The 12,632-nt window shown below is 48.5% G+C and overlaps 4 protein-coding genes across 4 annotated transcripts; 3 read left to right on the forward strand and 1 right to left on the reverse strand.

Moving 5' to 3' along the window:
• Window positions 1–4,287: 4,287 nt before the first annotated feature.
• Window positions 4,288–5,073, forward strand: FSUBG_5150 (uncharacterized protein; the record flags this gene model as incomplete). Its single annotated transcript, XM_036683216.1, has 2 exons — window positions 4,288–4,485; window positions 4,744–5,073. 2 exons carry the CDS (start codon window positions 4,288–4,290, stop codon window positions 5,071–5,073), a joined length of 528 nt encoding a protein of 175 aa, XP_036539331.1.
• Window positions 5,074–6,167: 1,094 nt separating this feature from the next.
• FSUBG_5151 (molecular chaperone) lies at window positions 6,168–7,858 on the forward strand (the record flags this gene model as incomplete). The annotated part of the gene is made up of 3 exons (XM_036683217.1): window positions 6,168–6,341; window positions 6,393–7,648; window positions 7,705–7,858. The coding sequence occupies 3 exons, from the start codon at window positions 6,168–6,170 to the stop codon at window positions 7,856–7,858; spliced, it is 1,584 nt and encodes a 527-aa protein (XP_036539332.1).
• A 525-nt stretch (window positions 7,859–8,383) lies between these two features.
• Window positions 8,384–9,144, reverse strand: FSUBG_5152 (uncharacterized protein; the record flags this gene model as incomplete). Its single annotated transcript, XM_036683218.1, has 3 exons — window positions 8,384–8,909; window positions 8,961–9,004; window positions 9,061–9,144. 3 exons carry the CDS (start codon window positions 9,142–9,144, stop codon window positions 8,384–8,386), a joined length of 654 nt encoding a protein of 217 aa, XP_036539333.1.
• A 235-nt stretch (window positions 9,145–9,379) lies between these two features.
• On the forward strand, window positions 9,380–12,120 carry FSUBG_5153 (ATP-dependent RNA helicase DBP10; the record flags this gene model as incomplete). Its single annotated transcript, XM_036683219.1, has 2 exons — window positions 9,380–9,644; window positions 9,692–12,120. The coding sequence occupies 2 exons, from the start codon at window positions 9,380–9,382 to the stop codon at window positions 12,118–12,120; spliced, it is 2,694 nt and encodes an 897-aa protein (XP_036539334.1).
• Window positions 12,121–12,632: the final 512 nt, after the last annotated feature.

Here is a 12,632-nt window from a genome sequence, read left to right on the forward strand (position 1 = left end):
TGTCTTTGCCTTCTCGGTAAAGCGTCCGCCTTTTCCTCCACTTCGCTTCTCCACCCTCGCCTCGCTCCATGCAACCTCCATATCCCTGCGCAAACTACTAGCGCAGCCTCATTCACATCTTTTGATGTCCGACCTGCCGATGATTTTTGCTGATCATGAAGAGATACAAGACGGTAAAATGCGTGCTGCAGATGTCTCCAATTTTGGTAAAAGCTCAGAGGAATACCTCATCACCGAGGGCTTTCAAGCAACGTATGAACTCATATACCAGGTTGTGAGGACCCTTGCTCCGGGGAGGATGGCTGCACAGGGATATCGCGCTTGGTCGATGTGATAACGTCTGTTCACATTTTGACCGGGCATCCATGATCAATCTCTTCACTATCCGTAAGTATTTATTTAAGTCAGCACTTGGGCTCGGCATCCTAGCAGTTCACCGAGAGCTGATATCCATTGCGACACGCATAGACACCAACAAGCGTGACTTTCTGGTTGCGTTTAGCAGTCATGGCCAGAAACAATTCGTAAGGCTCGAGGCCTTGTTGGTTCGATTTTGTGAGACATTTCATGGGTCCGACCAACCAACATTACATACAGCTCAGGAAGTGGACATGAATTCTTCATCGACCCCAATATCAATGAATGTTTACCCAATCTGGCATAACCCCAGTCCGGGATGCTCAACTACGTCCAATAACCGTTTACAATGAATGGCGCCTCACGATCTCTCGGACCACTCACCCCGAAGCCAAGTTGGGTATGATGGGAGCCGACATCTCACGGGCCACTCCGGGCTCCCATTTGCGCTGTCACGCTGGCATTACATATGTACACCAGCCCTTGCGTGATGCGATGATGCTAGCCTGCGGGCCGTCTTAGGCTCACTTTCGTGTGTCATCAGCTCTTTAATGGTGGCATGAGCAGTGCGCTTCATCCCGGACTATCGGGGTGGGGAGATGGCCAACGCTCTAACTAGGACGGACGCATATCTGAGGTAGCAATACTCGGTACGTAATCCTTTAAACTCGAGCCGAGCTCATGTTATCTATAGTGTTCTAATTAGAAGGCATCGGCAATCTGACTCCTCGATTGCATGAGTTGGAGAAGTGTAGCAAAAAGACTTTCGTCAACCGTTTCAACGCTGACAATTTTCAACCGGAAGGTTGTCGATCATGGTCCACAACGTGATTCGACTACTGGGTATAACAATCGCACCAACGTATTCTTGTCTCTCTGTCCCTTTGCTTTTGATACAGTAAACATAAACTAAGGAAAATCTTGGTATTGCTGATCCTGTTTCAGTTACTGTGGCCATCAAGCATTCTGGAGATTAATTTATGTGTACTCTCATAAGTCAAATCCGAAAGCTGTGAAATATAGCATTCAATAATGGCACTATCAAGATCATAGGCTGCAATCGCTATGTTATCGACCATATATCAATTACATGCTAACAAGGATGACTCGATGCGTCGCTCTCCAAGCTAATTGTCAATCTTGCGTGGTCATAGAGAGAGACTTGCTTTTGTTCATCAGCTCCTTGGGAATCAACGAAAACTTGTGATGACTGGCTAGCGATTGTCAACCCATATAAACCACAACATGACACCTATCCTAATACTAAAGCTGTTTATGTTTCTCAAATTTAAGACACTTTTTTAAGACTCGTCAACTTTCTGAGCGCCAACAGGTCGCCTAACAAAAAAAAAAAAGCCCCCCGGATTTTTCGCAATGATGTTTCTCCACAGCGGCTGATACATCTGGCTGGGGATTGTATTGGCACGCATCACCTCCGCCTGCAACTATTTCCACAGGCACCTTAGGTATGCAGGTCCCTCCCCTATGTAAGCGGCCCTAATTAGCCATCTCCTTGTCCAAACTCTCGGACCTTATCTCAGGGACTCTTTATTGGCCGTGAAACATGCAGGCGATGAGTTCCATTCACTCATGGAAATTTCAAGATCAACGTAATGGATTGCGGAGTAGATAGGTAACCTGCAACCTATGATCTGGAGTCCGGGGAAGATCCCTACACCTGGATGTGCCCTATCTGTGAACAATCCGGTCGAATATACACATGGTGTCACGAATTTCTTTTACAAACGTCTTGCTCAACACTCCCAGAGTTCCAGCTGGAAGGGACCGCCCATGTTGTCCCACAAGACGACATTTTGCCTCATGCATGAACTGGCCCTCGGGGAGCAAGAAAACACCGGACCTTGATATAGGGTGTTAAAATAAACTTAGAAAAGAGCCCCCTAAACTTAGGCTAGATTTGCCTGAATATTTTTATCGCTTAGGGTTAAGGTCCTGTGTTTTCTTTCCTCCCCTAGACTGGTAACACATAACACCTTGTCGAGTCTCTTCCCATCGAGTCTGATCGATTGCCCCTTGTGAGGCTGGAATTACGACAACATGCACGACCATCGACCAATAGATCTAACAACGACGGAGAACGACGTATCCCGTTCTCGACCGAGACGCCATCATCGGTGATCCTTCTGGCAAGTTGCAGTAGCATTTCGTCCTTGAGCCTGTAGCTGTTGGGCCTGCCTATTCGGTGAGCCAGAAATGGATAGCCAGGTCCCTGGAACGACCCTCCATGAACTAGCCTTCATCGCAATCCAATAGCAGATGATATCGAGATGTTTCGACCATAGTCATCGGCCAAAGTCATGCTTTATCCACATGGTTCGAGGGTCCTGCGTGTTGACAATGTGAATCGATCGGTAGTTACAATGCTGTATTCCATGCGGCCGGATCACAAAGTGGAGTGATGTGGTTTCTAGATCTCCGGTTCCAAGGCGATCACTGAGGCTAGGACGATGCCGCGCTCTGCGACGTACCAGTGACGAGTGATTGATTGATTTGACTTACTAGCAGTCAAGCTTTACTGCGTGGGGGTGGTTTTTAGTCGGCACAAGGCCCCACATAGACTGGGCATATAGGAGTCTCGTGACGACCTTTGGGCTCAATGACCTATAGACTGAGGCTGTAGCACTGGCTCATCATATGTTGATGCCGTCGTTCCAAGATTTAGCATGCGCTGTTAAGGCTACTTATTAGCTCATGACTTTTGAGTGCTTCGGAGATTCTCCGTCGAACCTGGATCCATGAGACTTGGTTGTTGTGTCATGAAAGAAGGGCAGAAGGGAATGAAAGTCTTGGTACTTCATACCTAGGCACACGATCAGTTCACGATGACGAGTGGTAGCGATATCGGTCCAGCTATGATGATGCGGTAAACGTCTCAATCGCATGCTCAAAAGCCAACAATTGCGGTTCGAGCATCTTAATTGTCTTATGAAAGGGGCTGCTCCTCACATCAAGGCTCTTTTCACATTTAATACAAGTTCAGCCCTTCGTTACCTCTCTGATTTCGGAATATTTCAATGAGGGGCACCGTTGAGTTTATGGAGCTCCTCAACAACAGAAGCCCCCTGCACTAACGAATAATGGTAAAGGCCAAAAGGCAAATGGATGACTGTCGTCCAGAACGTTTGGAAGGGTTCTCGGGTGATTTATTTCCGCATCTCATGAGTTGATCTCTTCCTCTTTCCGAGGCCTACATATGTGCGCTAATCCAAGTTTAGTAGTTGATTTGGTTCTTGTCAGGAAGTCAGTTTTCACACTTCAGGGCTGGCCAGAATGGAATAACGACAAGCCAGAAGAATGGTCATTCGGTTTTCATTTCTTTGAGTATTCATTCTTTATTTATTTGGTAGACACTTAAGCTGTACTGACTTGAACTGGGCTGCTATTTAATAGAAATCGCAATTTTAAACATGTTCTTCCTTATAACTCCACCATATCGAGTCGCATCGATACATGTAGACATTTCCTGTGATCACAAAGTAAATTGAGATAATTGAATTTTATTGACAGAATAGAAGTTGTGAAAAAGTGCAAAAATCCCTTCGGGGACTCTCACCTGAGTCGTGCAGTCGTCTTCTGAATCATGGTAGAAGTCAGACGCCAAAGAGGCGGGGCTATTCCGCTTTTGTAGTGGAGGTTTCTACTTGCGAAGCAGCCAGCTGCCACGCTATCGCAGCGATATGTAGTTCTGGTAAGGCGGTCCCTGAGGTACCTATCCACCGAAAAATAAGTGATCACGCACCGACTCCGGCCAACTCTTCTCCCCTCTCATTTCCTTCCACAAACCGTTGATCATCTTGCTACTACCAACCTGTTCTATTATTATGTGATCGAATTTCTCCTCCCATTAGCCTCTCATTTTCCCGCGACGAGTCAATTTAACAACATCGACACATCTTTCAGCAGCCCATCATGCCTCCCGCAAAATCATCCCGCAATCACGACGACAAGGCGGACACACCCAATTCTAAGGAAAAGGGTGGAAATGGCCATACCTCAACGAAGATGCGTCGTAACGCCAGCCAACAGAACCATTCTCACCTTCGAGAAGTCCAAAATGCTACGGCCGCGGCTCCTCCTCAACCGCCAGCTGAGCCTTCCCCCCCTAGTGTTCGTCAACTCCCTCCGTTCCCTCATGATCTACGGTCGCGCCCCCGATGGATGGTTGGAAGACTTGGAGCATACGATGACTGCTAGAGAATACCTGACGCACTATATTGCCGGATTAACTGCTTTATTCTGCCGTCCTGTAGCTCTCCTTTACAAATCCAGCCCCAAGTCTCAATTATTTATCGAGCCAATTTGCAACACTTACCAAACCATGGTTGCTCTGATTCTGTATCGAGATGCTAACTTGTCTCCTCCCAGCTGCACTGGGCCTCCTTCGACCGAGATGTCCTCCATGCCTACCGTCGCGAGCATCGCTTGAACACGCCGAGCTCATTCTCGAGCCCATACTGCCAATGGATCCTTTCGCAGCCGAATGGCATCGGCATCCATTCTCCAACGATGGTTCGACGCCGACAAGCTCGTCGCCAGAGCAAAGACCAGCTGGCACTCGCTGTGCGTAAACATTTTAATGGAATGGGCGTGCAAGAGAACGACGTAATAGTCGATTTTATTTACAAGATTCGTCACGAACCCAGTCGCATCTCCAAACCACACACGGGAGGCAAGACCCCGACTTTGGCAAAATAAGGGCGCTTATAAGCGATGGATTTTACGCAAGGGACGGTTACATTGGTATGGAGTTTTGGCGTTCAACGCAAGCGTTAGAACTGTTTTGCTTCCAGCGACCTGCGAATTTTGTTTTTACAAAGGGCTGCAACGGCATACGGGCATGATTGCATTGTGCATAGGATGAGACTCAACATAGACTTGAATGTCTTGCGCGGATTCAGATTACGTCATAAGGATACCACTTTAAGCAGAGCCGGACAATGGCTGCTTTAAACTACTATGTTTCAGGGTACTTTAATACCCAAAGGTTCATGAAGGATTTAGGGACTATGCGTTCTTTCAGATAGAGCGCGCGAATACTATGGCACTGTTATTTATTCTCTTACATCTACTTGGTTGTTTTGTCGACTGCGATTTCTTTCTTCTTCTTTTTTGTGGCGTTGCCTGGGGAGTTATCATGATAAGCCATCAATTCATCATTAGCTCAAAATCTGACCCCTACTCAATGAAGAGGACAACCGAGGACATAATTACTTGTTAAAAGTCCATACTGCACAGAAAATGACAACTGATCTTGCTGACTCACCCGTCGTGATCTGTCAAGGATCACGGCATTCTATAGCCTGTTCTCGGCTTCTATTGCATGCATGATACTGAATGTTCGGCTAGTCGGGGGGATACATTCGGCATAAAACCGCCGCCGATATCTTTGCCATGATATTCGAGTATTGGGTTTCCTCTTGATTCTACTTATATATGATATAAAAGTAATATCTAAGGCTTGAGATCACAATGTCTGACTATCTTACTAGTTTTCTTGCCTCAACTCATCATAAAAATTATTTCTTGAGCGACCTGCTTTATCATCGGCTTCCGCTGTTCCTGGATATATGTTGACCAATAAGCTTCCGTGTATAACGCAGCCGAAGCCGGCCGTTATGACGAAGCTGGATGCCTGAGGCTTGCCCATGGAAAAGTTCGAGATAGGTCTCGAAAAAAAGAGAAGCACGAGCTATTCCGCTAGTTGCTCGTGACGTTTCACTCTTCCCTCGTTGCACCTTTTGCATTTCTCTGTATTTTTTTTAGAGTCAGATGAATTGTTGCAGTTCAAGATGAATCCTAGTTTGATATCGAAGGCCGCCGCTCCTGCGCGTGTGCTGGCGCATAATGCACCTAAGTTTCAGTGTTTAAAGAAAGGTGCCCAGCTTCACACTGCGGCATGGCGGGCGGGCTCTCAGAGCCGATCTTCTTTGAGGAAGAGGACTCGAGCTCCTTCAGCGAAGCGGGTGAGTAGCTCAATACCAATTGATAAAATTTTACATTCTGATATGTGATAGTTGTTCCATGCTACAAATGCCGTCCAGCAGAAGGATCCTTACCAAGCTCTTGGTGTTAGTAAGAGCGCATCGGCCGGCGAGATTAAGAAGGCATACTACGGCCTAGCGAAAAAGTTCCATCCCGATACGAATAAGGACCCCCAGGCCAAGGATAAGTTCGCCGATATTCAATCCGCATACGAGATTCTGTCCGACCCCAAGAAGCGCGAGCAGTACGACCAATTCGGCGCCGCTGGCTTCGATCCCAGCGGGGGAGGTGCACCAGGTGGTGGTGGCGGTGGTTTCGGTGGAGGGCATCCATTCTCTGGCTTTGGAGGATTTGGTTCACAGGGAGGATTCGGCGGCTTTGGCGGACAGGGAGGATTCGGAGGCGGCGTCAACTTCGAGGATATCTTCTCAGCATTTACTGGACAACAAGGCTTTGGCCGCCGTGGACGACAGCAAGCTCATCAGCACGAGATCTTGGTCGGTGATAATGTCGAAGTTCAAGCTACCATAAGCTTTATGGAGGCGGCGAAAGGCACCAGCAAGACGATTTCGGTCACACCACTTAGCACATGCGGTACATGTAAGGGTAACGGCCTGAAGGCTGGCACATCGAGGAGTGCCTGCAGTGCTTGTGATGGAACCGGGACTCGAGTACACTTCATGCAGGGTGGCTTCCAAATGGCATCTACTTGCGGAACTTGTGATGGTACCGGTACGGTTATTCCCAAGGGAGCTGAGTGCAAGACATGCTCAGGTGATGGCGTTGTGAGGGAGAGAAAGTCAATCACGGTGGAAATCCCTGCCGGTATCGAGGACGGCATGCGACTTCGAGTTGACGGTGCTGGCGATGCGCCTGCTACTGGCCGATCCTCCGACCCCAATGCTCGTGGTCAGAACGGAGATCTATACGTCTTTGTCCGAGTCACCAAGGACCCCAAGTTCCGTCGAGACGGCTCCAACATTCTTTACACTGCCAATATTCCCCTTACAACAGCCTTGCTGGGTGGCCATGCAGAGATCCCTACTCTGGATGGAACAGTCAATGTCAAGGTTGCTACTGGCACCAACACCGGTGACAAGATCACACTTCCCGGTATGGGGATGAAGCGTCTCGGTTCACGACGTGGTGTCAACGGTGATCTCCGTGTCGAATACCGAGTTAGCATGCCCAAGTATTTGACAGCTAACCAGCGAACTATTGTTGAGTTTCTTGCCGACGAAATGGGTGATAAGACTGCCAAGCGCGTGATGGGCGTCGGTTCTTCCAGGTAAGGCACTGATTGCAGCCTCGACGATTGAAGCAATTGATACTGACCTTCCAAAGGGACCCAAATGACCCTGAATCGCACAAGAATGAGGGCTTCCTCAAATCGCTTTGGCACACACTGACTAATAATCCCGCTCACCAAAAGGCGAATGAGGATTCAAGCAAGCATGACGACTCAAGCAAGAAATCTGATGATAAGGATCCGAAATAAATAACTTCCGACTGATGATGATATGTATCATAAACCGGGGGTCTTATTAAAATTAGAGTGGGAGAAGCGCATTTGTTGGTGTTCAAAAAGGTTCATATTTTTTGTATGGCGTCGGTGGAGGGTTATGATAGCCCAACTACTATGCTCATGTAGATCTGCCAACTATATCAGATCTGTTGTATACTAACGCTGTAGTATAGAAGGAGCTGAAGCTCCAACGAGGCCACTCTCCTCATTGAATTGCATTTCAGGTCACTTCAAGGTGCACGTTGAATATAAATGATACTACGAATACATCACACAGTCTACGTCAATGACACACGTTCATGGTGAACTTACCGTGCTGAAAACCGACGTCTCCAGAGTCGAGTGAGGCATGAAACCTGAGGGCACCTTGTCTGACTTGATTAGAGTCCAAACCGTTCATCATAATTATTTAACTCACATACCAGCGCGACATTGTGTAGTGTAGCCGTGTCCCTTCGTGCTGTCTTCCCAATGAACTCCCGCGAAACACTAAGATCCCTAGCCGATGGGCTTGGGCTTCTTTTTTTTCTTCTTCTCGCCACCTGATCCTTTCTGGAATTGTCGCCAGCTGCTGATCCGCTCATCCCGAGTGGCTTCCCAGTCCTGTTCATGCTGTCGCTTGCGCTTACGCTCTTCCACCTCAGCATCAGTACGTCGTTGTTCACGACCTTCTTCCTGTAGCTGGGCTTTCATCTGGCGACGTCGGCGATGCTCGTTATCAATGAGAACATCTCGCGCTTTTGCGCGCCACATCTTTCGGAACTCTTCGGTCTTGAGCTCTTCGCTGTCGACAGTCCATTTGTTCTCGCGAATAAGCAACATTCGAGCGTCCGCGATTGCTTCATCTAGTCGTGCACGGTGCTTCTCGTCCATGAGCTCTGTCTGAGCCTTCTTTAGCCGATCGAAGGCATCTGGAGCCAGTGGATTCTTTGTTTTATCGGGATGGATGAGTAGAGACTTCTTGCGGTAAGTAACTTTGATGTCTGAGTCAGGGACACCAGGTTGGAGATCAAGAACAGCATAACTATGGGAAAGTTAGTTCTCAATGCAGAGAAACGACGGGGGTTTCACATACGCGTCGAGGCGAAATGCCTTCAAGATGCGGTCAATCTCAGCATCCTGGAGAGAGTCAGCGGCAGCCTTGATGACTGATATAGGTATCGCAAACAACTGACCTTGTCAAATTCTTTGGCTTCAAGCTCAAGAGCATCGAGCGCATCTCTATCTTCTTTCAAATCTTTGCTATCGTTGCTGGACATTATGGGCAATGATAACTTGCTAGAAGTTGAAATGATGAAGAACCAACAAGGTTGAAAGTGAGTGAATGGTAGGTTAATAGTAGGCGATAGGCAGTCGCAGCGCTGTAACAAAACGGCCCACTTATATGCCCCGCGAGATAAGATAACAGAAAAAATTATTGGGAAAGAGAGCTACTGAGCCTGTTAGACTATCTTAATTCTACATACATATTGCTGATATCGACGGCGAGTCACAATGCCACAACGCGGCGTCTCACCGACCCCTTCTGATGGGGAGATCGATATCTTTGGGTCGTTGTACCCCGGCGACGGCGAAAACGAGAATGACGGCAACGATGGCGGCGCCGACTTCGACTTCGATGGACTGTTAAACGCCCCAGACCCCGGCAACGATGACAATGATGAGGCATTCATTGCCCTTCAACAGGCGGCTTCTTTTCGAAAAGCATCCAATCTCAAGGGCAGGACGGTCAAGAAAGGTGGAGGTTTCCAGGCAATGGGTAAGAATAGCAACGTGTATGGTGAAGAGACTACTAATATCCTCCAGGTCTGAACAGCAATCTCCTAAAGGCCATTACACGGAAAGGTTTTTCGGTCCCGACTCCAATCCAACGGAAAGCCATTCCTTTGATTCTGGACAGAAAAGATTTGGTCGGCATGGCCAGAACAGGTTCCGGAAAGACAGCAGCCTTCGTTATTCCTATGATCGAACGATTGCGCGCGCACAGCGCCAGGTTCGGAACACGAGCGCTTATCCTTTCGCCTTCTCGAGAACTCGCGATTCAGACTTTGAAGGTTGTGAAGGAATTCAGCAGAGGGACCGACTTAAAATGCGTTTTGCTTGTTGGTGGTGATAGTTTGGAGGAACAATTCGGATCTATGGCCGCCAACCCCGATATTGTGATCGCAACACCCGGACGATTCCTTCATTTGAAGGTCGAGATGTCTTTGGACCTCTCGTCTATCAAATACGTGGTTTTCGACGAAGCTGATCGCTTGTTTGAAATGGGTTTTGCGGCACAGTTGACAGAAATTCTTCATGCACTTCCACCTTCAAGACAAAGTTTGCTCTTCTCTGCGACATTGCCTGCCTCTTTGGTTGAATTCGCCCGCGCCGGCTTACAAGATCCAAGTCTCGTGCGACTTGATGCTGAGACAAAGGTCTCTCCTGATCTTGAGAGCGCTTTCTTCTCTGTCAAGGGTGCTGAAAAGGAGGGATCTTTGTTGCATATCCTCCACGACGTTATCAAGATGCCAGTCGGAGCCCCAGTGAGCGCAGAGGACTCCGAGACAGGATCCAAGAAGCGAAAACGGGGTGCAGACGGTTCAAGCGGCAAGCCTACCGAACATTCCACGATCGTCTTTACAGCAACCAAGCATCACGTCGAGTACCTCGCCAACTTACTGATTTATGCTGGTTTCGCTGTTTCCTATGTCTACGGATCCCTTGACCAGACTGCACGGAGAATTCAGGTCGAAGACTTTCGAAGAGGCAAGACAAATATTCTTGTCGTTACTGATGTTGCTGCACGTGGTATTGATATTCCAGTTCTTGCCAATGTCATCAACTTCGACTTTCCTCCCCAGCCCAAGGTTTTTGTTCATCGAGTTGGTCGTACTGCGCGAGCAGGCCAACGTGGTTGGAGCTACAGTCTCGTGAGAGATACCGACGCTCCTTATCTTCTTGACCTTCAGTTGTTCCTTGGTAAGAGACTTGTTATTGGCCAGGAGGCCAAGAACCCATCATTTGCAGATGATGTGGTTGTTGGCGCATTAAAACGAGACCCCGTGGAAGCTCAGGTAGAATGGTTCAACAAAGCTTTGTACGAAAGTGAGGACATCTCAGCACTACGAGGAGTTGCTATCAAGGCAGAGAAGCTCTACTTGAGAACAAGGAACTCGGCAGCTAGTCAAAGTGCGAAGCGATCGAAAGAGTTGGTCGGAAGTAAGGGCTGGTCACAACTTCATGCACTCTTTGGGGAGGACGTTGATGGAGCTGAACAAGCACGCGCCAATATGCTGGCTAGGATCAGTGGTTTCAGACCTCAGGAGACCATCTTTGAGATTGGCGGACGCCGAGACAAGGGGACTACTGAAGCTGCCGAAGTCATGAAGCAATTGAGAAAGAGAATTACGCCACGAAGGCAGACAGAGAAGAAGGATGACGACGGTTTCGATGGCATTGATGACGATGTGCCAGTTGGTGCCGAGGTGGACGCCGTGTCTGATGAAGATGAAGACCAGATGGATGTGGACGAGGCCCCTGAGGAATCGGATGATGGTTTGGAGGTCACCGTATCCAACACCAACCCAAAGAAGGGACAGACGGATTGGCGAGACTCAGAAGTTTTCATGTCTTACACGCCTCGAACATTCAACGCCGCCGAGGAACGTGGCTACGGCGTGTCATCCGGTGGCCAAGACTCTTCCAACTTTGTGGAGGCTGCTCGTGGCGTGACCATGGATCTTACGAATGATGAGAACGCTAAGAGCTTCGGCGAGCCAACTCGCTCAAAGATGCGTTGGGACAAGAAGTCCAAGAAGTATGTGTCACGAGAGAACGACGATGACGGATCCAAGGGTGCCAAGTTGATCCGTGGCGAGAGTGGTGTCAAGATCGCAGCCAGCTTCCAAAGTGGCCGATTTGACAAGTGGAAGCGTGCCAACCGTCTCGGCAAGCTCCCTCATGTCGGCGAGGCAGAACGTCCTGGCGGTGCCAACCATGTTGCCCACATTCCCTCTGGTGTCCGCTACAAACACAAGCAGGAGAGGGCACCAAAGGAGGCAGACAAGTACCGCGACGACTTCCAGGTTCGCAAGAAGCGTGTCGACGAGGCGAGAGAGAAGCGCGTGGGCCGTTTCCGCGATGGTATGGGAAGCAAGAAGGAACTCAAAGGCAGGGACGATATCCGCAAGGCGAGACAGGAGAAGGAGAAGAAGAGGCTCAAAAACGCCCGTCCTACCAGGAAGAAGTGATTTGTCGATTGCAGTGGCATCTACGCATGGCGTTTGGTCGATTTATAGAAAAGATAATGCGACTTGTTTCAAATGGTTCTTTCAGCACTCCAGTGAGCCAGATTGTGTAGATATCTTCGAGTTTGAAATCGGGATGTGTTGCCCTTTTTGTCACGGGCTACACGAGCCAGGGAATCACAAAGTTCCGAACTAAATACTGTTTCCTTGAGGATTCTTACCCCTTCAGAGTCCAATGCTGGCTGGTACAAACCAACTTTGTCCTCCACACCAGCAACACATCTTTTTTATTTCATTGCGAAATCAAATGTCTCTGATTACGACCAGCGTCGACTTTTTCTATGATTACCCTTCCAAAACCGTCTCTCCAAATTCTTGTGAGGTGGCCAGAATATCGGTGAATAGGAGACACACAGATTTGCATACCCTAGGGACACAGTGACATTACACAAGACGCTCGGTGAACCTCACAAAGGAAAGCGATTTAAGCGCCAGTCATATGAATATATGCAATA

The sequence above is a fragment of the Fusarium subglutinans genome, assembly GCF_013396075.1.
Source record: "Fusarium subglutinans strain NRRL 66333 chromosome Unknown NRRL66333_c0000049, whole genome shotgun sequence".
In the NCBI taxonomy this organism is placed as follows: Eukaryota; Fungi; Ascomycota; class Sordariomycetes; order Hypocreales; family Nectriaceae; genus Fusarium; species Fusarium subglutinans.